This window comes from Pagrus major, chromosome 1 (assembly GCF_040436345.1).
Source record: "Pagrus major chromosome 1, Pma_NU_1.0".
NCBI lineage: Eukaryota > Metazoa > Chordata > Actinopteri > Spariformes > Sparidae > Pagrus > Pagrus major.
The window spans coordinates 21,383,923-21,409,240 of NC_133215.1; the positions used below are offsets into that span (position 1 = coordinate 21,383,923).

Sequence of the window (25,318 nt, forward strand, 5' to 3'; positions counted from 1 at the left end):
TTTGTCTTACCTTCACACACCTCTGGCCTTCTGTATATAATGCAGACAGACACTGAGAGAAGCCCAATATACAGAATGATGCAGGAGTGAGGTGCGGTCAGTCCTGCTCAGCTCATCTGCAGACCCGGATCACATCCAGATGTCCGCCAACAGGCCTGTGTAGAGACTGGGCGAGGTTGTTTCCCTTCCACTCCCTACTCCATCCATCCTCCACAACACGCACAGCCACCAAGCTGGCAGTCGCAAGCTTTTTCACAAACTATCAATTGTGCATTATTCCAGAAAACGCATACGCTAATAAGGAAAGAAAAAAACATCTAGGGAGGTATGATTTCACTGGTTCTTTCCCAACACCGTCTTTAAAGCAGAGGATGACACAACACTTGGAAACAAACACCTCTTGAGCTGTGTGTGTTCTTGAAAGGGTTTGGTCTTATTACCATGTCTTTGAGTAATCCGTCTTTTTAATACTGTCTTAGTGGACATTAGAGGAGGTTTAGCCAGCATTATGTGTTTTTACCATGATGCTAATACCGAGATCTACAGTCTGTACAATCTATTATCGTCTATTACATTAATCTTAGCTTTTGGATTGGGTCATGATGAATTATTTCAGTCAAGGTTTCAAAAAAACTTAATTGACCATTTGACTTACTATTACTTCTACTTATTATTCTACAGTTCATTCAGCTGTGGCTTTTTCATATTTTAGTTTTTTGAGTTATTGCAGGGTGCCTGGTGCCATGGTGGGTGTATGACATGCTACTGTAGCCAGACACTTAACTCACTCGATCAGGGATGCTGAGTAAGGGTGCCGCAGCCCTGTTATTGTCAGCCTTTCTGTATTGAACAAATTGAAGGAGACTTTTCCTTGCCAATACACGGGTTTTACTTAACTTTTTACTTAATGTTACAGCAGCTACTCCTTCTGTCTTACATCATCATTATATACCATACCACTTAGGTTTGGCAAAGTGCAGGAAATGTATAATATAGCTATATTAATCATATCTTTATTTGAAATGGAAACAGATGCTTTATTGTTAATATTATTGCCATATTACATTAAGTGTTAGGGTTAGAGTTAGCCTAACCCTAACCATTTTTTTAAGGTAATTTACTTACTTTAACCATAGATCAAAGGAAGCCAGTAAGTCAGATACGGCAGACCATCAAGACCCTAACAAAGAGATATTTGGCAAAAATTCATTAATGTGCTCCGTTCTGGTAATTTGTAACCCCACTTTGTTTGAGCTAACCGTACTTTATTAGTTTTGCTTGAGAAGGTAGTTTCTGAAGGAATTGCACTGTGACTGCTGGATGTTGAACAGCAGATGCTGAACTGCATTGCTGGTTTTAATGTATTTGAAGTATGAATAGCTGTAAAGTGGGCTGATTTTGAAGGATGCAAAATATATCGTAGGCTGGGAGCTCAACTACATAGCCTACTTAAGTTTGTATGAAGAAGCAGCTGAAGCAGTAGTGGCTGGGAGCTAAACTGCATTGCTCGCTTGAATTCACAACCAGAAACAGCGTAGTGCAAACACAGCCTTTTACTATTTGCCCAGAATCCCCTCTCAATATAACACTTCCAAGCTAGAGTTGCATTATTGCTGCATCGTTACTAGTATCCTCTTCTGAATCACTTGTTAAAGAGATATAAAGACTTCACCATTGGCCAGCAGTGTATAACACTGACTGTGTGGAAATACATCAATCATATGAAGAAAATGACACATACAGACATGTCACAGTCCACTAGTCAGCACCACCTCACAGGATTACCTGCTCAAAATGAGGATGTTATGATTTGACTGAATTTTGTTTGCACAGCCAAGCCTCTGCCATGTTGTTTTTTTAGGTTGAGCGATTGCCTAGTTCATGTGGTATGTGTACAATTTAACGGCAAGCCGATGTTGATACTGTGCTGTAATTTCTCCCTAGAGAGCTCTTGCGGGTAGATTGTCCAAGGAAGCACATTAGCCGTATGTGTTGGTGGTACTGGTGGTTGGGAATCTCTGCAATTTCAGCTGCCAGTTCCTTTGGCTCTGGGCAAAGGATTCCCTGCCATTTAATGGTACCTTAGACTGACTCAAGCTTGGCCCGGCAGGTTCCTTTTGGCTAACGCAAGTGACAGCGGGAACAAATCTCCTCCTCTGTTTATTTAATTGCTAACCGCTCCGGTTTGGAGGCCACGTTCAAAGGGCCGATGTGCAGAGAGCTGCCTCGCGTTCCCCTCAGCCTCAGGGTAGTATGGGTCATCCCACATAATGAGTGGAAGGACTTACTTTACTAAGTCTGCCTCAACTAAAAGCCAGCACGTGGTTCCCATTTAAGCACAGGGGGAAGATTGCACCTTCATCTGCTGTGCATTTTTATGTGTTTATGTGTGTGTGCAAGTGCACATATATACATCTGTTATTTAGCAGCCTGCACCCGGTGTGTGTGTGCGTATGCTTGAGAGTGTAAGTGCCTTGTCTGAGTGTGAGATCATTGTGTTTGTACTGAAAGTCTACACCACATGTCGAGCACATGTTGTCAGGTTGAAACTGGCACACAAGCCATATTTATATCTGCATGAGGAGCTCAGAGGCCACTGGCCAGCCTGAGATGGGATGGAGTTTGAGGAGGTAGACGTCAGTGCTCGACCGCACACACACACACACACACACACACACACACACACACAGTGCGGGAGTGAGCAGGGTGGGCAAATCTTGGGAATGAACTGTGCAAAGACTGTGCAGCAAGGGAGTCTGAGATCTTTTTGTGGTAAGTGAGGGGGCAAGATGGAAGGAGGGCAAGGGAGAAAACAATGGTTGTGAGACACGCCAAGCTCACATTACAGTTTTCAAGAGCATTTGATGTTTGACATGCACTTCTTTTGCGAAAACTGTACTGTCAACAATTTTTACTGACATTCTCCTTTAAAATATTTGCAGAAGGTAACTATAGTCACTGCGATATGCATTTAAACAAGGCCAAATAGACCCTCCTCTTGTAATATATCTTTGGACACGTGCTTTTATTGATTTATGGAACTGTTATGTGATTTTATGTGTCTCATGGGTGTGAATGTTTTTTTAATGTTGTTGAGCCCTAACCAAAGACAATTTTCTGTCACTGTGTTAGACAATAATGTTTCTTAAATCTTGAATCTTGAATAGACATAACATATATATTGTTATTGCATTAGAGAGGGATTTGACAGGAGGCGTTTTAAACTATAGCTATCTACTAACCTTCAAAGTAACACGTCACTTATCTGTCCACTTAGACACTGTAACAAGTCTTAAATCATGCTACAAAATGTCACCTTTCTACAACAAAAGCTTTCAAGTGAGAAACACTTCATGTCCCCATCCATCTCATCTGTTATCTGATAAACCTGCATGTGTGCAATCGGACACAATCTACAGCCCCCCAGCCTGGGTTTGCCTCACAATTTAAAATACCTTATGTATTTGTGTAAAATGTTGACGTCCGTTTTACGTGTTATGGACACATGCACAGATCTAGACTGCTTGAACAAACGCATGCTTCTAGAAAGTCTTTTGATCTGTTATCTAATCATTCTCATCTGTTTCAATCTTGGCTGAATACCAGCCTCCCATTTTGTTTCCGTTTTGTTTCATGTTCGAGACAGACTGTGCTGTGTGCTTTAGTGTGGGCATAGACCTGCACTGTCCAGACCAGCGACACACATGCACACAGGACAATGTTCAGTGTTTTTAGAAATTGTGTAGACATGAGACTGTGGGACATTTTTTATATAATTTGGGGTAGAGTTTCCTTAATATTATGGCATTTTTGTACGTGTTCCATGGTTATTACTTAAGGTAACAGTCTCTTATTGTGTGGTCATTCAGCATCTGTTGGTTGATAGTTATAAAACTGTATCTGCTCATGTAAGAAATCCATAAAGGAATCACAGAACACATTTTTGTTCTGAATTACTGCTAATAATATATACTATGTTATTAGACTACTGGCTCATTTGGTTCCAGTACACATTTCAGCAGTGATTTGCCCTAATTAAGCATTTGGCTCATTTACTTTCATGAAATTGAATTAAAATGGGGGAGAATCATGAGTTAAAATAGCTATCTGTCTCTCATGCAGCCCATACATCAACCCACTAGTGGGCAGTAGAGGGTGGCAGTGGCGGCACACTATTTGTGGTCTTCAGTGAAACTCTTGGTGTTTACACTTACCAAGTGGAATGATTAATGGCCGTGTGCTCTCTCTTCCATGGGATGGATGTGTTATGGTGGTGGAGTGATCCAAGTATAGGGCGGATGAAGATGGAGTCACAGGATCTCTCACAAGATTTGTTAATTTGTTTAATTCCTCCAAGGAGGTTGCTTCTTCTCCTCCAGTAATCAGCACCTCCTACTTTTTGCTCATCAGCCAGAGGAGCTGGGTAATTACATGACAGCTGTAGGTGCAGCTGTTTAAATGACTGCAGCTTATAGTGCACCATCAGACATCCTAGCTACACAGAATGATGATGAGACTTGTACTGCAGTGTTGCTGTGTGTTGTTCATTCATGGGTCTTCTGTGGGAAAGAGCGTGCAGCTACTAAGACTACACTCACATTTCCCCACTAATGTGTGTGCAACTGTGCGAATGCATGTGGTTTTATTCTGTGCCTAACTGTCTGTGCATTCAGCCATGTTTTTCAGCTCATGTAGCCCACAGTGAAGCATGTGGGCTTGTTGCGTCATATTTTTGATGTTTGCTTAGTGCCCTGCATCACTCCTAGCTGTCCTCAAGCTATGTGGGAGGCTGATTCCTCGCAGGATGGGAAGTTGTTTCAACCACACTGTTGGCCAAACATTTGTTCTGGCCTCCATGAGTAGAGAGCAATTACCCTAAATCCACCGCATACTCACTAAGATTTTCAGCAATTATGAGCATCTCATGTGCCACCCTGGTAAGCCATGCCCTTCTCTCTGTTATGTTACTGGCATCGGTGTATTCAGTATTTCTGGGTCAGGCTGTAAAAAGTTCCAAATGTCACTGACATAAAGGGGGAACAATACCAAACATCTTATTTCTAGTTCTAGAAGGAGAGAATATAATCAGCGCTAGGTACAGAAAAACTGAGCATAATACATGGAGGTCAATGTAATGTTGAGCCCTTAGCAACTAGGGCTTGGGTTTGTATTTGTCTTCGTCTGTCTTTGGCCTCTGTCCTCATGTGAGCACATTGTGCAGAGAAGGATGGAGCATTGACCTGTGGCCCAGTGAGGTTTGTCCCTCTCCTGCACCTGTTGTTATTTGGGGGACTCGCCTTACAACACAGTGGGAGGAGAGTGCCACTGGCCAGGGGATTACCAGAATCTGTGTAAAATGTACCAGAAATGTCCTGCAACTCACTCTGTGCATGGTGCGCCTGTCTGTACGCCATGTTTCCCTCATCACCAAATTATGCGCTTCCTCCCATTTCCAACCACTCTCTATTTCTGTCTGATGCACTTGCAATATGAGAATAACTGTCACTAATATGAAATTTGCTTTCAAAGTCATATTGCATATTTCAGTCAGCTGCAAGTGCTGCAATCTTGTGCGGCTTCTGAGACAACACCTTTATACCGCTATAAAACTATAGTATTGCCATGACACAACAATGATATGTAAAGATCCGATAACACTTGGATTTTGTTTGACGTTTGCTTGAGCAGGCTCACTTGACCTGCTTTTTATAAACTGCTTCTTATTTTCAGGCTGCTGATAGACCTCTCTATCACACGTGCCTCTTATAAGGACTTTGAACTTAAGATCCATATTGAAAGAGTTCTCAAAATGACTCTCATGCCCAGTGCATGATCCAAAGTAAAGTCCATTGACAGCACCCAGATTTGATCCCACTTTATCTGAGAATTTTCCAGTCCAACAACAACTCTGTGATGTTTCATGTTCCGCATCCCCACTGATCGCCAGCAGATAAATCCCAGTTGGCCCTGAACTCACTTTTCCGCAATAAAACATCTCTATCAGGGCTGATATAGCCCTGTGTTTCCTACTGCTCCCATTTTCCCTCTGAACAGCAGTGTGAAGTAACACTGTGTAGATGACTACTCTTCAGTCTGGGACAAAAATGTTTGTCGGAAGCCTGTCATATCCGGGAAGTGTGTGCGTTCGTCTATTTGTGTGGCTGTTAGGGTGTGCCTGTCTGTATGATGCTCATAGACCAGAGTGTATACACGTGTGTTTGTGTCAGCGTCTGTGCATGGGAGCACATGTGTCTCCATGCGTGTGAGTGCATTATGAGTGAAACAGAGCCTGGCATAAAGATCAAAGTCCCCTCCATAACTCCCCAGTCAGTCAGTGAGTCGGCCGGCCAGCGTATTGCCAGGAAGCTCCACTCACCATGGGGGATGCTGAGTTATAAGACTCAGATCATTTCAATTAGAGCACAGTTGTTCAGTTAGTGAGAAACTCACAGTCTCTCTTTTGTGTTCTCTCTTTTTCATCACTTTGGTCCTTAACAATCAGGAAGACAAATATCTAATGTTATTGAGTAACACCCATAGATCAGTAGAAAGACAATAAATGTTTTACATGATGATCAAAAAATATCCATGTTATTTTGGTTTTCATACCACTGACACCTAACCTTGCCAAGCCTGCTTCTTAGACCGTGGAAGCAATATTTCAATCATTGTTGTCATTAACATTTTCTAAATTCTGAATTCTGTCACAAAATGATCCAAATTTCATATGCTATACACTAAAGTTGTCTTGTAGACAATCCGAAGCATGAAATCCTAAATAACCCGTAACAGTTATTTACTTCTTTATAATAATTGAGTTTATGAACTATGTCTCAGATTTAGTGTCATCTAGCCAGTGTTTCCCACTGATAGACTTTACCTGCGAGGGCCATCCAGGTATATTAACAGCTGCCCAAGTATATTTGGCAACCCATTTTAGCATTTTTTTAAATCTGTCTGACAGAATGATGCCCTCCACAATCGATTAACTAGTGGACAATCTGCTCTCGTTCTCCCCCTCCTGTCTACTGTCAATCACACATGCTTGGATTCAAAGATAGTTGATTTTTGAATCTCATTCTCAGGTCGATATTAAACCAGTTATTCATTGGTGTTTATAATAGCTGTGGAAATCTACTGGTTTCAGGAAATCCCTGTTGAAGATTAAATATATTGTGACAACCAGAAAATTATTCACTCAGTGATGAAATGGCCTACTTGTTTTTTCCTCTGACATGAATGGCTAAAATGACTTTTTATAGACTTTGGATGGGTGTTAATGAATCGTGTCATCATTTAATGGCAGCCCAGTAACCAGACAGTACAGAAGAGAAATTGGTGACTGTGCCAAAATCCACTCTGCACTTGACTCTCCTACATTATGAATCTCATCCAATCAAACCTATTCCGTTTCAAGTTTTGTATTCGCTCTAACTTCTCAATGTGTCACCCCCTCCTGGGTGTCCTTGCTAATGAAGTGTGATGGTAGTGATGAAGTGTAACAGCGGCTGGTTTGGAGGTGCCGTGCCAGTGACAGGGTGGTCCCTGCCTCACACTGCTGCTGCTGCTGCTGGCACCCTCATGCTCATCATGCACACATTGTTCGGTGGCACCTGGCCATAAGAGGGGTGATGGTGGAAATCCTGGTTATGATCAGACTTCTCCCCATTGCTGTTGGTCGTTGCACTGTGTTTTCATACTTTTAAATCCTTGTTTTCATTAATTCTGAAATGACAGAGTGTGACTTAACTGTATGTAATACACTTGTAATTTCAGTTCGAGTTCATTGCATTTACTTTTCAGTGATGCGATATAGGATGAGTGATACTGTGGATTCTGGCAGCCCCACACAGATGTTGCTCCTTTTCTTTTTCAAGGTGTATTTATTTATCTGGCATCTGACAATATGGGTTTGATCCTAATTAATTGTGCACATCCTACTGATGGTTTCCAGCTGTCTTGGACGACCAATTATGGTCAACGCATGCCCAACCATCTTGATGACATCTCTTATTCTGCTGATGAGGTTTTGTTTTTATTCAGCCGGTATCATAAGATGACAGCATGACTCGCATGCACAGTGCTGACCATTTCTAGTCTTTGCAGACTCAAACTCTGCAGGTTGTTTAAAAAAAGCTTGAGTGGTTTTCTCGTCATGCTACTGAAAAGGCCCATACTTCCTCTGTTCAAGGACAGATTAAATTATTCTGTCAGAGCTCAGTGACGCGTTGGGGCATCATAGGATGGGCAACTATAGAAGAAATATAAAGACAGCTTGATTTACAAGCATCATGTCAGGCTGAAGAACCAGGGTAGTGTTATCACCATGACATATATTTTTGACATGCTAATAATGTTCTTAAAATGCTTTAAATTAAAAATTGGATGACATTACAGGGCTCCGGGCTTTGTACACTGGTTGCACTGGCTACATTTTATTTAATTTGACCCACTGATATCAGGAGCACCGGTGCGACCAATAAAGGTTTTTATTCACATTTGACAGAATTTTGGGCGCATGTGCAACAAAAATAGTCGCACCCTGGAAACCTGCATTACAGTTTGTAGGAACTGCTCCTTAGCTTCTGTGTTTTGTAGTTTCTGTGCCATTTTTGAATCACAGTCTGTCTTGTTCTGCCATGTCATGCAATATATATGTATATGCATATGTGCATTTTTGTATGTATGGAGAAAACTGATGGCATCCTCCAACAGAACTATGGTGGACTTCATTCCCATAATTCACATGCACCTTGTCTTTGGAGTCTAGCAAGTACAAACCCAATGGTCCGTACGTGCTAAAACTGAACTAGTGTGGAGGTTTTCTTCAATTTATGTGCTTTTCTTTGAAGTGTGTTCTTTCAAATGGAGGTTCAACTTTGAGAAATTCATTCATCAGCTCGTCATTCTTTTTGGTGTTGTCATGTGGGATGATGGATCTGGGGGTAACCGTAGCAGGGTTAGGGAGGTGAAACTGTCCATGGACACACAGCCGGTTTCAGTTTCAAATTGGCACACAAATGGTCAGGATTAAGTGCTGGAAATGTGATGGCCAAACAGTTTGTAATGATAGTCAAATTGGTGGGTCAGTACTGTTCTAGCCTTTTGGTAAGTTTACACCTCTTAATGTCCTCTTGAGAGTCATCGCCAATACTGTTCATTCAATATTCAGAGCTAGAAGTCTACTTCTTTCCGTTGTCAGTAGGTTCTCCAACTGGAGTAGTAAAGTTACATTGATTCCAAAGTTTATAAAGACGGTGCCAACACAAAGTTTTCATTGAAAGAATGTGTTGCCACCATAGTATGATTAAAATATAATATATTTTGATCACTGGCACATTAACCTAGCATAAGCAGCATAAAACAAGACATTTATCATCACTCAGCTATCCTTGAGGGAGAAAATGTCTAATGATGCAATAAAGAATATCTTACCTCCAACGTGTTGACCGGGGGAGCCTGTCAGTCCATTTGCATGGAAGCAGAGATTCATTGGGGCCAGTGGGGCCCGATAGTGTCCAGCAGTGAGACTAATCTGTACACATGTGGCCGGCACTTCAGAAGGCCAGATGTTAGAAGGGCGAATTGTTTGTATGCTGATGCCCTCGCAAACCCTTCCCGCACATGTGGCCAAATTTGTTCAGAGAGACACGAAAACAGGATAGATGATGAGAAAATATGGAGTTAAATGTACTTACAGGGCAGGGTGTATATCATTGTTCACATAAAGAATAGGTCAATGCATTGTGTAATTGGAATCTATGTTTACATATACATCGCTCCTATCTTGGGATGTTACCTGTTTTGGGGATTTGATACAGGCAAGTGAGAAAATAGTCCTTGTAGCCTACATTGTTTCCAACAGCAATAATATTGCTGATTTCCCCATCTTGTGTGCTTAAGTGGGCATTTCTGTGTATCATATTCCTATTGCATTTCAGAGGAATGTTACTTAATATTCATTGATTTCTTCAGTATCAAGTTCAGACGGGTCGGCCTCTGGGTGAAAAATATCATGGCTTTTTCGGAACTGTTGGTGTTGGACACGACATCAGAAATCAAGTCATTAACTATCCATCACCAGTCTGAATATTTAAACAATAATGGAAAGCCCATTATGAAAAAATAAACTGACATATTTATTGTTGTGCTAGAGGATTGTTAGGAAAAGAAAGTGGCTTTGTTTATGTGTCCTCGCTCCGAAAATGTCAGCTTGGCCATCACATTTTTAGGATTCTTCCTATACAGACGCTCATCTTCTGTAGACATACATGCTTTTTTTGTCGTTATTTCAAGTTTTTTTTTTTTTTTTGGCAGGCATTCAAATGATTTGTTGGGTTTTGCACCCTGTTTAAATACTGGTAAAACTCTGAGGTTTCTAGTGAAACTCTCCCTAATCCTCACTCTCCACAGACCCTTGGGGTGAGCTTGTTTACAATAAGCAGGCTCAAAAAAAGAAAGAAGTTGAAAGAAACTCTTCCAAGACTGTGCAACTTCTTGTAAATACCATAATTGCCCTGAGTTGTATCATCACGCTGAGTGCCTCTGTGTGTGCCAAGTGAAGTTCCAGTTACATCCAGAGATGTGTGTGTTTTGGTTGGCAACAAAGCACTACCCTCTATACACAGTCAGTCACACCAGGGCCAATTGGTAACAGTTGTGGTCAGACCCCCCTGCACTACAACAAGGGGTACAAGATGAGGACTGGGTGAAATAACTGTCTGTCTTTACTTTCCCCTTTCTCCAAGTCCTCAGGAGAAATCATGTCCTGAATAAGCACAACAGAATTAGCCCCACTGAGTCAGATTGTGTTTAAATCGGTGAGAGAAAACAAGCATTTTCTCTGTGCGCTATGCCTGCTCTGGGAATGAGTCCTACAATAACACACAGAGTTAATACAGCACATCCTGGAGGCACGCTGGGGTGTCACTGTTTATGGCAGTGCCTCCACCACATGCACACACACAGAAACCAAAACCGCCACTGCTATAGCCTCTATGAAGATGAGTCAGCAATTTTCAAGGCCTGGGGCAGATATAGATCTGGTGTGTGGGAATTTAATCATTAAAATAGAGACCGTCTCCCAAACTACTCACCATGCCCCCTGCGTGTGGGTGTTGTATTTGCTGTCTGACTTAAATTAGCCTTTATTATATCATGTGAACATTTACTTTAAAATGTATGTTTAGGCCTCATGCTCGAGTTGCATTTAACCAATGTGGAATCCAGTGAATATCTGTAAAGGAATGGGTGAAGATTCTTAATTGTCATGATTGCACAATCACAAGTACTGCAGTGCTACTTGGCTACCTGTCAGGATCACGTCCTCAGGAGGAAATTCTACACAGGATGCTGAATTTGCAAACCCCTGTACCTTAACATGTGTAATAACTTTCTCTGTTTAGTGAACAATAATTAAAACCTACTGACCAACATACTTTCACAAGTGTAAGCTGGGCCTGTTTGTTGTCTGTTTTTTCAGCCTGACATTGTTTTCCGTTATCCTTGTCTTCCACTTGATTTTGTCAGTCTGGATAATGTATCTTAGTACTACAGTTCTCCAGAGACCTTGGATCTGGCTTGTTTTGCTGTTCCAGAAGTTGATTCAAATAGTCCACTAATCGCTCAGTGAGGTACGCTATCACCATTATGAGTTCTGATGAAGGAACTGGGCTGACGGGAGAGGCCCTCTCTGGCTTTTCCACTGGAAATTTTAGCCACCCTGAGTCAAGCCGTACTGTGCTGGTTGGCTTTTCCCTTACCAGTTTTACTGCGCCGTGTTGAGCCTAGCCGCGCTGGAGATGGGTCTTCTCCGAAGTGGTACCAAAACATGCCTGCTCCACCTCCAAGCGGGCTGCAGTAACATCTCCCAACTGCAGCCAACCCGTGACGACTCCTCTTCTGCCCGCAAACAAGCCTATGTTGTGGCGCTTCGTTAGCGGCTACTCTCTAATGATACTTACAGAGATTGCAGTGCATTGCAAAAACTGAGCTAAGAGAAGACAGCAGCTGGAGGGACTATTGTGTCTGTGTGACACCTTTAGTCCAGCTATGAGGCTGATGGGTGGGAATTCTGTAAACACCCAGAAATTAAGAGGGAACGCTACATCTGCCTGTGCACACCCTGGACTAGTATACCAAAACTGTGAGTGACTTAAGACATTCAGTGGCCCTTAAGTATTTCCTTCCAGTCCGTGCCTTGGCCACCTAACAATCATTGAGCCCAGACCAGCAGTAGCCAATCCTGTGGATAGTAGGTGTCTGTCTATGGTTCCAGATGACGCTGAAAGCATGGATGGAAACAGACCTGTTAACTTGTTGCCCCCATTGGGCAGGATGGCCATGGTGAGAAGCTGTTTATATAAAAGCTGCAAAGTTTTGGAACAGAAATGCAATGCCGTTGTAATTGCGCAGAGAGTCAGCAGAATGAGGGAGTAGGTGACGTCATATGAGAGCAGCATCTGTCTCCTATTGGTGGGTGTGTGCTCCAGGGCCCTCGTGCCTCTACACAGAAGGCCAGGTTTCACGTACAATGTTTTTGTGTTAATAAAAGGCACTGTTGGTAGCAGAGGAACAGAAAAGAGAGCTGGCATTCCTGCCTCTCTAACCTAAGTATTTAGACGTTACTATGGGCTAATGTGCTCTGGGAGAATTTGCTACCTAGTATACCTAGTAAAATTGATATACGATAATAAAATGGAATTTGTATGCTTTTATGCAAATTGTTGCATATATTCGTCACTTAACGGGAGAACATATCTGCTGGAACCTATATGAAAAGAGATACCAGTGCCATTCATGGACAGGAAGTAAAAAGTGTCATGTCCTTCAAGCAATATTTGATAGGCCCCATCTGTGTTTCAGCTGAACTTTGATTGGCCAAATGCTGCAAAATTGTTGCCAGTCGTAGTATCGATGGCGCAGTCTCTTGGCTGCCAAAAAATTGTTCCCGTTTTCACAATGACTATTCACAAAACCACTCCATACTTTTCAGTTGTTGTTTCTGTTTGTTGTGAAAAGAACACAACAGAGACTATGGTAACAAGTATCTTGGCCCAAAGATAGGTTGCTAATGTCCTTGTTTTGTACACGTAATAGATATAATTAGGAAATGGCATGGTCGAACTCTTCCATAGCGAAACAATTTGAAATGCTGATTATATTTTCAGTTGCTGTCCACAGTGCAGACAGACAGAGCTTTGAGGAGACTTTATTTGGAAGTTTCTCTCAAGATCGCAGAACCATTTTCACTTTTTACAGTGGATTGAGTCATTCAGGCACGGGTATGTTGCTCTCGGGCTGATTGCTTCCATTCTAGACAATGCTTGTGATTCCACCAGACACACCACAGTGCAGTTCAGAAGATCCTAGAAGCAACTTTCCAATCGGCTCAGGTTAAATTATGCTCCTAGTCTAGTTCTGATAGACGCCACGTCAAGCTGCACATAACTAGTTGAGCTGGGTAGGAAGACAAACAGAGGAGAAGTTTAATTTTTTCAAAATAAAACCGTCTGTGCAAACCATTTTATATAATATAAAGAGAAGTTTTGCTGTTAATTTTGTTGTTAAACCTACCTAGGGGTGGGTGATCTCACCAAAAAATATCCCGATCCACGATCTAAATTGCAATCTTCTTTTCTGTCTGTGCAAACCCCCTGACCTTGAAAACAGGCCAAAAAAAAAAAGTGTAATAGATCACAAAATCAAGGAAAATCACTAAAATCAGAGCAAGTCAGAAAATTGGGCAAACAAAAATGCTTCAGTTCTGAAACGCCCTCATTGAGGTATGAAGCAGTGCAGAGGATAGAATAAAACCACATTGCAGACACAATGTCATAAAGCCATCCCAAGTTTAGGAGATGGTCGGAGCTACAGGATGAATTGTTTGTGTTTGATCTTTGTTAATCCATCACTTCAGGGTGTATGTTAATAACATGATATACTTAAGCATCTAGTCAATAGCGTAAAGCATTTTTCTTGGATTTGTTTATTACTGATGTGTATCAAATAAAAATGGAAATTCTAGTAGTCATGTCAGTGTGTTTTCTGTTTTTATACAGAATTTGCTCAATAAGATGCAGACTAAACATGGACTGAAGACTTTTAAGAGCCAACAATCATCAGAATGTATAGTCCCATTAATTTGCATATAATCCAAGGTACTGTATGATTTAGAGTGAAGGCGCACATTGTCCATTGTGTTCTCGAGCTAAAATTAGCATAAATAAATGCATCTTAAAGCAACTGGCAAGGAAAATCTGTTTGTGTGTGTGTGTGTGTATGTTTGCGCATGTGCCATGCTCTCCCACACTGTGGCTTAGGAAGTTTATCCAGTGTAAGAGCATTTTAAACAAACAGTCCATGCCTGAAATAGGGCCTTCTTTGTGGTCTGGCAGATCCAAACCAGGGCCAGCAGCTGTCATACATGGAAGCAAAAGTTACAAAAGGAAATTGAGAATTATGTTGTTAGAAACACGACTTGATAACAGGGCAAATTGAAGGTCTATACATGTGAAATGCCAGTACCTTGTTAGGATACCATTTCAGCATTTCTTTGCAGCTGTAGTTAAAGGTTATGTCCCAGCATTGCTGCTCCTTGGCACGGTTGAGAGTTCATCAATGAATTGAGATGTTATTGCAGGGCCAGAACTGAATCAAAAAACTTGGCACCAGCAAACCGAAAACATCCTTTATGACTAGTTGAAGTGGCACGCGGCACAAATGGTTCAGTGTCTACACCCCCTCCCTGCCGGTAAAGGAAGAGTTTCTTCCTTCCAAATTGTTGCCTGATGCTTCGCTGATGATGTGGAGGTCTCCAGGGACACTGTACATACGGCGCTCTCACGTCTCCCATCTCCTCGTCCTTGCCCCTTCACATTCTGGCCCTCCAAGCTGACAGGCTTAACTTTCCTTCCTCAAATTATTCGTGCAACTTAATCACCTGATGTCAGCTGAAACACAGACTGTCTTGTCAAACAGTGATGGCTCCTTCTTGAAGAAACATGTTTTCTCACCAATCCAATTTAAAGGCAACCAGAGCTGAAGACAGTTGTGCTCACAAGTCACATGCTGCAGATGACCCTGAGCATTCACCTGTGGGAATTCGGTCACATAGCCCAGTTTTTTGACAACAAAAAAAGCTTAGATCATACTGACTGAGTACTTTTTTTTCTAACCATATAGCAGCAGCAATAAAAGGTTGTTCCCTCCCTGGATGGACAGGCTGTTTAACTTGGCACTGAGCCATAACTGTGGATGAGTCTAGCTTCCCACTCCTGTAAAACATCCATTTATCAGAGGCTGATGTGAGTCTGTGAAGAACTTCCCTTTTCTTCGACTTGGCCTTGGTTTCTGTTTTACTGGCCTCTTTATTATTCAGCCACTTCTTTTTGTTTTTGTTTTGTCTTTTTCAATTTAGAAGGCTCCTGGAAAAGAATGATCATCACTGTTGGAGAATAAATAAAAAACAGGCCACAAAACAAGACGTTCACACACACATGCTTAAGATAAAATGGCCAATTTAAGTTCTGTATCACACTAAATATCCTGATTTATAACAAAAGTATGTTGTCTTGAATGCTATTGCTCACATATTTCTGAATGTATTGTTAGCATTGCATATTTGTGGCAGCTGAAATGATGAGAGACTGATGGAGTTTAGTTAATATAAAGAGAAGATTTTGCCGTTAATTTTGGGCACCCTGGGGACGATCAACGATCTAAATTGCGATCTTTTTTTCTCCGTTTTGAAATGTCCTGTAGTGTTGAAATAGCCAATGAATTTCTCCATTGCGTCATTAAAACACGATATTGTAAATATTTCAATGTTGTAAGATAGTTCTTCTTGGCAAAAACTCATTTTCCATGTTGCCAGAAATAATGTGTCCCATCAGCATATCTAGTTGGCTTAATCACTCTAATGCTATGCATACACTGCACAGGTCTCCTAATTACTGAGGTCACCTAATGTTTGGGAACAGAAGTGAGAGGACATTGAATTACAATCTCTACAATTTGCCTGAAAAGTAGACTGCCTAGTAAGTAGGCTTTAAGGATCAATCATGATCTAAAATCATCAGATCACCCACCCCTACACCCACCTTAATTTCCCTGTGCAGATTTGATGAAGTAATAGTGAAATTACCTTATATTTGTGATTATAAGTTAGCCATGGGTTGCATTTGCAAATCTTGATTGGCCTTTGACTCAAAACCACATCGCCAAGTTAATGTTCTCTCCAACCAATATCTCATTTCAATACCTAACTAGAACAAATCAAGAATTTTGGAAATCTTTCAACAGTTATCTGTTTTTGTTGTTGGGCCAGACCTCTGGAGATGCCATGTCAACACAGTGGCTAGCTCTAACAAATCACACAGGCTTCCATCTGGACGACCTTCAAGTCAGGAACTCCTACTGAAGGACCCTAGCCACAGAGCCAAACACACACACACACACACACACACACACACACACACACACAAAGGGGACACACACTCTCTTTCTTCAGAGGCCCAGGCATGGTTCCTGAAGCCTGGGCTTACGTCTTTAAAATTATTGAACAATAAGGGCCTGATTAAATCCAGAATGGATTCAGGAAGTAGTGAAACCATTTGAAAGTGTGGAGAGTGCTTTCACACATCACCACTCCTCGTGTCTGTGCGTTGGCAGCCGCTGTCTTTTGAAGTTGTTGACTGCTCTAGTGTTAAGTCCTGCAGAACCTGTCACTTTTTCATTTTTTGAGTACTTTCTTACATTACACAAAACATATTGTGAGGTCTTTTATGTAATAAAACGAAGAAAAAAAAACCCAAAACTCTAGGATGTCTTAATAATGGCAAATAGCAGCATAATGCAAAACAGAAATTAACTTTTTTGAACTTCTCTCCTCTTTTTTCTCTTTCTTTCGCTCAGAAATCATTGACGACCTTGCACATCTTGTGGACAATACAGACGGCCGGATTCGTAATGAGACACGAAGGGTGAAGCTGGTCGAGACAAAGTCAGCCTCCTGTGGTGAGCCTTCCCATTTTCTTTTTTAAGGAGCATTCTGGCCTTGTGTCAGGGACCAACGCAGGCTCGATATCTGATCTGATCTCTTTTTTATAACAAATCACAATGAATCTGTTTATGTGAGAGATTACCAAGCATCAGGTTTCTCCTGTTTTTTTCTTTCTGTCAGCAGTTCACAGACGATGTGTCTTGCAGACAATTACAGAGCTTTTGTAGAGGAAGCACCTGTAGCTGGTGTGAGACATAGAGTTGGATGAAAACAATTGCACTTCCTGTAGACTATATAGTATCCATCATACAGGGCCTGTTATCTTGGGTACAAAGTTATCATCTTTACCATTCAGAAATTAAGCAATGTTGTTGCAAATGCTGCTTTGGCCTTTGTCTCCAGAAAGAGTGGTGCTTAATGGAGCAGAAAAAGTGATGCTGATGGGGACAAGCCCTCTTGGCACAGAAGATGTGGGTGGTGAATGGTGGGGTGGACTGGCTCTGTCTGACACGCCTGCTAACATCGTGTCCTGGACTTTAAAACGGGGTCTCCCTTTGAATGTGTACTGAGGGTTGCAAATCAGGCCTGTATGGTGGACAGAACAGTTACACTCCTCTTTTCATCAATCCAGCTGTATACACAGGCAGCATAACTGCCCGTGTTTCAGCTGCAATGCATGCGCGTTGAAGGTATAATATGTTACATTTCATATATGCATTTAACTGTCTTGGAAACAATTAGCTGTATATTTTTGTGAGTTGTGTAATATTATCCAAAATGTTCCCAGTAATTTTCAAACCCAGAGAAATCAGTTATTTTACTCAAGGTAACAGAGTGAGGGGGAGGACGTGACTAAACATAACGTGAAGAATACTTTTAGAAATCACCTGCTTCATGACACAGTCAGGTCAGATTTTCATTGACAATATTGGTTGGTTTTGTTTTGATTTAGAGAAACCTGTAGTTTTTATTATTATTATTCAAGTTGGTTTTCCTCCATTTTGGGTGTTGGGCACTGAGCGCTGCCAAGATGCGACCTACAACTCAATACTGAGCCTGAACGCATCCTGTGTAGACACTGATATTGCTGCTGATCCTCTGCTAACACGCTGCTCACACTACACCTCCAGTGTGGACACGGGGCAAGCTATCAGCCTCTGTTGTCTCCAGAGTTTAGTGAATTGAGTTGCTTTTGAGAGGCTTTGTGATTGCATGGCCCTCCCTCGCCATTACCAGTGGTCTGCTTCAGTTTGTTTAACTTTTGTTTGCTCATTTTACAAAAAGACTCGTCTTTTCTTTTCTTTGTGGGTTATGACTTTCAGAGGAAAATGGCTGCCTCAGAGGTGTGTTAGCTGGCTGATGCCAATCCATGAAACGTGGGAGCTTGAGCCAGGCTTAGTTGCCCAGTGAAACGCCAGACAGCATTGCTATGGTACAGGCTGCATTGTTGTGCTAGGAGACCTGGCTAACTGGCGGTCATGGACAGAAGCAAAGCAGGCAACAGGGAGGTCAGCCCTCAGGATGCTTCTTTCTGTTGGTTGTGTCCCCATGGTGCCCGAGCGTGAGTTTGTTTGAAGATCCCAGAGCTCAAATTGTGATAGAATCAGGACTCTTTCTTTCCGTCTTTCTTTTTCTTTAACTCATTCTTTTGCCACCCAAACTCCCTCCTCCCTCTCCTCAGTTCCAGGCTGAAGGATATTCATGGTGCATGTGTATGCCTGTGTGCACCTGCATATCCATATGTGTCACATGTATGTATGTGCATATTTTGTCCACTGAAGCAGTATTTGTAAAGTATATATTCTTGCACATGCATCTATGTATTGGAGTGTGTGCGTATGTCTCTCAGAACTCTTTGGATGGAAAATTCCCCCGTGGCCTTCTTCACTCTCACCTCAATGCTCTCTTTCTTTTTTCCATTCCTCTCTGTCATCCCCCTGTTCGTCTCCTCAGTTGTTTGACACTCGTCTTTGTGTCAAGCAGAGAAAGAATTGAAAATACTACATGCCACAAATTGTTTGGAGGGCTTTCCCCCTTTCTCCATGGCAGCGTGTTTATAATTCCTTAGCTTTAAGGCTTTATTTATTTTTGAAACCACCTCTCATCCAGAGCCGCGCTTGGTGTTATGTCTCAGCCCGAGTCCTTGTAAAGCTAGAAACGTCTGGCTCTGACAGGCGAGAGAATACTTAACATAACTATTGGTAGCTGCCTCATTGTAAAAGAGGCATCTTAGTTTTTACAGTCTGAAGTTGTCCTAAAAGCTGGAAACATTTCCAGCAATTTGAAAAATGTAGGAATATCAATATTAATCATCAGACATTTGCACTCTTGAGTTCGAGGCAAACATTTCATTTGTCTCTTAAAGAAGAGTAAGCTGAGCTATGAGAAGGATCATCTCACCTGAAGGGAAGGACCCACATATTGCTCGACCATGGGTCCTGTGGCGTACTGTGCATGACTGGTGCTCAAACATACTAGATTCCTTTACAAGGCAGGCTTGTGAAGACATTTAACTCATAAATACACAAGATTAAGACTTGATTTAAGTCAAATAACACAGTTCCCAATCACGTTATTCCCAAAATACCTCGTTATTATTGAGTCGATGCAAGTTTTCAATAGTTGCAACGGTCTTCGCAAAAAGAGGCCAATAGAAAAAGACAGAACGTAGACACATGAATAAAAAAATAAATAGATAAAAAAAAGGCTTTTGAAAACTTAAAAAAGCTCTTCAAAAGCTGACGATGCACAAGCAGCGTTGTCCATGTGTCCATAGCATCTAGTATTAAAGCGTTGCTCAGTCCTGTTGACTTATTTTTTCATCAAACATTTACTCATTTAAATGATAATTATTTTATATTCTAATTTGTATACATTTATAATCTTATATTGGCAGAAACACAAATTTATTTTTTACTTTTTAACTAGCTAAGCCTTAAACTCGCCAAGTCTTATTCACAGAGTCATTACCGCTTGTTTTAGATGCTGTTGGTGGGAATAGAGGAGTGGAGGCTTTGAGTTTGGTTGGATTAGTGTGGCAGATTAGTCTACGGGACCAAAGGGTCTCTTGGAGAGTAGTGTGAGTTCCCCAGAGCTTAGGCATCACCATCAGGCAACATCAGTGCTTGAACGGCCCTTCTCAACAAAGCTAATCCTCAGTTTGTAGAGGGCCACTTCTGCAACCCCATGAATCTCGCAGGTGGCTCGCATCTCAAGTAGGTTTTGTACTGTTTGGACTAGAGGCAATGTCTTAAGAGACTGTGGGTGAGGGGCAGTGTTTGATAGTGTTGGGAGAAAAGTGTGTAGGGCAAGTTACTTTACCACATCTTAGCTGTGAGGAGTTGTCAATGAAACACGTATTTTGCTTAATAATGAAGTCTAACTTTTAAAAACTCTTTTTTTACTTCTAATCAGTCAGATCTTCTTCGCCAGCTCCTCTTATTGCCCTGATATGGTATACTGTTGGAAACCAGCAAATGCAATTGAATATGTGTCATATGGTTGATGAAAGCATTGCTTAAAGCAATAGATTCCTGCTAATGATGTTTCCACATCTGATATTCCTCTTAGTGAAGTTAAATTAAACTTGCCTTGAAAAATCTATAAATATTTGAAACCGTTTTCACATCTCATTTTTGCCAGACTTACAGCAAGAACAATTTAGTTCTACTTATTGTGCTCACACACCACAAAATTACACCTTCGCACATATGGTTTCATCTACCAGCTAAATATCTGACTTTTTAATCTCATTTATAATACCTCAACAAGGTAATTTATTGGCACACTAGTGAGGCAAACTGCACGGCTGTGAGAGAACCGTATGAAAAAACTAAAGAAGACTTTTAGGCATGCTAGCAGCTCTATAGATTGTAAGGTCGGCCGGTTGGTCTATCCAACACTTTGGTCCGGACTTAAATATCTCAACAACTATCATATGGATCAGAATGAAACTTGACACCGACATTCATGATGCCCAGAAGATGAATCCTAAGGATCTTTGCGTTCTGCTGACTTTTGATCCCCCTTGCTGCTTTGCTTTATGGCTAAGCACTTAGACTGAAGTCATCACCAGCCTCAGCTGTATGTTGTGTTTAGTGTTAGTTAGCAAATGTTAGCATGCTAAAATGAGAAATTAAGATGGGGACCACAGTGAAGCCCGCCTGCAAAAGTTTATAGCATCGAGTTTTCTTCCTGGGTGCGCAGCTCACTGAATATACGCAGTAGAGTTTCTCCTGCTGGTCCCGCCCACGAGCTCTGCTCCGTCAATATACTTACATACACTGTGATGGTGTCACAATTTTATGTTCTGGGCTCGAGGATACAGATAAAACCTCCACAGATCAAAAGTTCATAACAGAAAGAGCCATAATTGACTTTGCTTGTAGTTCAAGGTGTCCTGTCACCATTTTTACAGAAAGTCTCATCGGACGTTACAGCCAGAGATTATTATTACAATATACAGTATGTGTGACTTGAGACTTTGGTTTGCCCTTTGGTGTGCCTTGGGCACAAAAAGTATAAATATCCGCATGTTTAGATGTGTATTGAATAATTGAAGTCAAAAACCCTTAAAGTTTTTGTCCTCTTCCATTGTGCTGCGAGAAAAATGATGAGCATCCCACTAACCTTGTTAACATAAAATTAGTCCCTTTTTCTTTCAAGGGTCATCCTTGCCTTTTGTGCTCCAAAAAGATCTTTGAACCATAAGCAAGGGGCACAGAGGGAGTAGCGAGGGAGGTTCAGGGGTTGTCTCGGTCTGTCCATGGCTCTCGCCAATTATTCGTTTTCTCCGTGATTTGTCTTACTGATGTGTCTGAAAATCGCTAAGATGGGATGAACCCAGACTCTGGCCTCCAAAACTCCTGGGTGGTCAGTCTGTCAGGAGATACCAACTATCTCCCTCAGCATCAGTGTCACACCAGAGCCCTAATCTATTTGGCAAGCAAACGACATTATTGTCATTAGTCTCCGGAGGCCTCCTGAGGGTCAGGAGTAGCTTGTTTAGTTACTGAGGCAGACGGGGCTGGTCCAGGGAGAACAGGAGGGTGAGGGTCACTGTGGGTGTCTAATGCGGCTTCGTGACTGACTATTATATGACATTAGAGGGTGTGAGAGCCTTTCTCCATACTAACATATGCGTGTGTTATACATCTCGGCCTTTATTGCTATTGTTGCTATGGTGTTGTCATGTAGAGGTGCTGACAGATGTTTGACCAGGCTGAATGAGATTCTGATGTCTGAATCTAATGTGGACTGTGTGTTGCTTTGGTATCGTTTACATCCAAACACAGATAATTGCTGGGAATTTGCGTGTGTGTATTTGCTTTAAGCATGAGGCTTTTAAAGAGCCATCACAAAAATTATTTATATTTCTACTTTCACATTTCTTTTATGCTCACATGTGTAAGTTATCAGTGGGAGAGGTTCTGTCTAGACCTGGATAACTTGTAACATACAGGATCCATATATGAACACCTTCCCCTCAACTAGATTAGAAACACAGTGCTAAAAGAATTAACTACGTGCAGAGAAAGATACAATCAGCCGTAAATACCTAAAAGAAACAAAAGAGATAGAAAAACGTGGCACAAAAACATCTGGAGCCCTTACTGCCATACCCCATATCCTGGCAAAGAAACCAGCATCAGCCTCACATTTCATCAGACCACCACACCACCACTACCACCACAAGCAATTAGTTCAGCATGGCTTATATCTTGCCATGTCTCTCTCCCTGTGGGAAAGACGACCAATTAGGCCGCGGAGGGGAGCGCAGGCGGAGAGAGCCAAAGAATGAGAGAAATGTAAACCCAAAGTGAAAGGCTGGGGAAAATACCAGCCGCATGCTAAATAACAATGGACAACTTGAGTCAGTGAGGGGACTGTCGACAGCCCTCAGACCAGCCAGAGATGCAGTTGTTTGAAATCTTCACCCCTGTGCCATACTCGGAAGGGGGGACCAGTGGGTGAGCGCGCCCTTGGAGAATTTTCCATATCTTACATGTGTGTGGCACTGTATGTGGTGAAGGTTATTGAATAAATACATTATACTGAGGGATAGACCACTATATCCGAAAGGCATTTGAGTGTTTATGATGTGTGCATGATATAAAGCCACTCACCATCGCTTCTATCTCATAACCCTCAAAGAATCTGTACTAGCTGAGCCGCATGAATATAAACTGTTTAGGGGTGGGCGATCTGGCCATAAAATATCACGGTCGGACTTGAAAAAAAATCAATGAATTTCTCCATTTGTACCATTAAAACACAGTATTACATTAAAGACGGTTCTCTTTTTGCTCGTCATGTAACAGATTTTCTAGGGTTGAGTTTCCATAGCCATTTCAGTTATGGATTCACCAATATAAATAAGTTGTTTGCCTTGTTGATATTTGAGTGCTGGAAAAAAATTCACTGATATTAATTTCCTTTCATTTAAATTTAGTGATTTTAACAAGATAAGGACTGAGCTGAACACTTCAGAGTAGGAAAATAAACTTGTCAGTGCTCTCTGGTGGAGACACACTAAGGTAACTGCATTGTAACAACTTGGTAATTATTGGTGGACATATGATGATATATCTGCAATTACCTAGTAATGGTGAAAACATCAGCCTGGTTGGGCTCTAGATTCGTTTCCAAGTTGGTAACATTCAAAACAGTTGAATTCGTCTCTCATCGTCTCTCATCCAATAGGTGATCTGCTCTCTTTTTAATTAGCAATGATTTTGTGCTGTCATAGTAGAAAAAGCACACTAAGTCACTAAAAACCTCAACAATATCCCTTTACTATTCAAGTGTCCTTGAAAGTCGTGACAATGAAAGGCCTTTGAATGTTAATCATTTCAGGAAATACCCTGAGAATTATGTTATTGGTGTTTTTTTATTAAAGGCTACACCTAACTAGATTCAGTAACGTATCCAAAATTATTCAGATCCAATAAAATTGGATTGTAAAGTTCCCAAAAGACGTACGTCTTTTTTACGAAGGATGAAAATTCCACCTGTAGTGGATTTTTACAACGGTGAGGGTTTTTTTTGTCCCTGGGTGGTGGCTATAATAAAAACTGTAATATTTTCATGTCCTGGGGTAAAGCGCTTTGATGAAGTGTGAGTGAGCTTTTGCACATTTTTCTCTGCCTCCATAGTATCAGTGAAAAACAATGATTATCCTCTCAAGGCCGAATCAGAAACATATGCCTATCACAGTGTGCAATCTGTGGCAATAAAGCTTTTGTGGCTGTTGAATGCATGTAAATTGCATTAAGTCATCAAGAGAAAAATGGTGATATGCTGTGAGGGCATATGCACTTGGGGCTTGGGTAAGATCAAGGACTTTGAAAATTAGTAGAGAGGTATGCAGGCTTCTTACCTCTTCCAAATGTATTCCCTTGTGTCTGCTGCATGCCACTCCTCTGTGAGTCTGTCTCAAATTAGGTTGGAGTTCCTCAGCTGCTTGACATTTGGGATTTTTAACAATAAAGTTAGGAACAATTAGGTGAACTGCAAAGGTTTTATCACAGGGGATAAAAAAGTAAAATAAATAGTCTTCTTCCTTAGTTTTCCCCCTTTTGCCCTGCATATATAGTCCGCACACTGATCTCATTTTCATACTTACTTGTGACTAAATCAGTTTTTCAAACTTAGAAATTTAAAGGGTACTACATCCATACAAGTGTCACATAAAATGCATAACCTACATACATCATTCTCTTAAAACAGGCAAGAGTGCTCAGATCAGAGAGAGTTTCTCGTTAGATGATTTCAAACTGGTTAGCTTACAGTAGTTAGCATGCTGTCATGGTGTTATTCAGCAGGTTATCTAGCTAATAAAGTCCTGAGGATAGGTCAGGCATGTTTCTGTATTGATCTTAGTTGTAGCAAATCCAATGAAAAGACCAAAACCAACAATGCATTAGGCTATCAGTGAATGCTTCCCGACTCTTTCTGTGTCCCTCAGACCCAAGTATGATCCCGCGAAAGAGATTTCAAAACAAGGTTACAAATTTGCAGGTTCATTATTTTTGCAAATTGCCAGTTAAATTTCTAAAACAGCCGGGCACTGTAGTTTTTTGCAAATGTTACTCAAACAGGATAAAGTTGTGCATTTGTTTGGGAACTATTTTCAGTTGCGGATTAATATACAATTATATTACAGAGACATTGCTTTTGGGATCAAGTCAAAATAAACTAGCGTGGCCATATTCACCCATTGATGAAGTGTGAGGAATTTATGTTTTTGACGACAGTGGAGCTCTTTGGCACAGAGGACTGAGCTGCAGCAGGCTTTGGATACACAAGATTTGGCAG

At 41.4% G+C, this 25,318-nt stretch overlaps 1 protein-coding gene across 1 annotated transcript in view; it reads left to right on the plus strand.

The window, feature by feature from the left end:
- Positions 1-25,318, plus strand: part of stx8 (syntaxin 8) — a 43,438-nt gene that overhangs the window by 17,211 nt on the left and 909 nt on the right. The window contains exon 7 of the mRNA XM_073463164.1: positions 16,915-17,016. Within this exon, the coding sequence (XP_073319265.1) occupies positions 16,915-17,016 (102 nt within the window). The remainder of the gene's footprint in view (positions 1-16,914; positions 17,017-25,318) is intronic.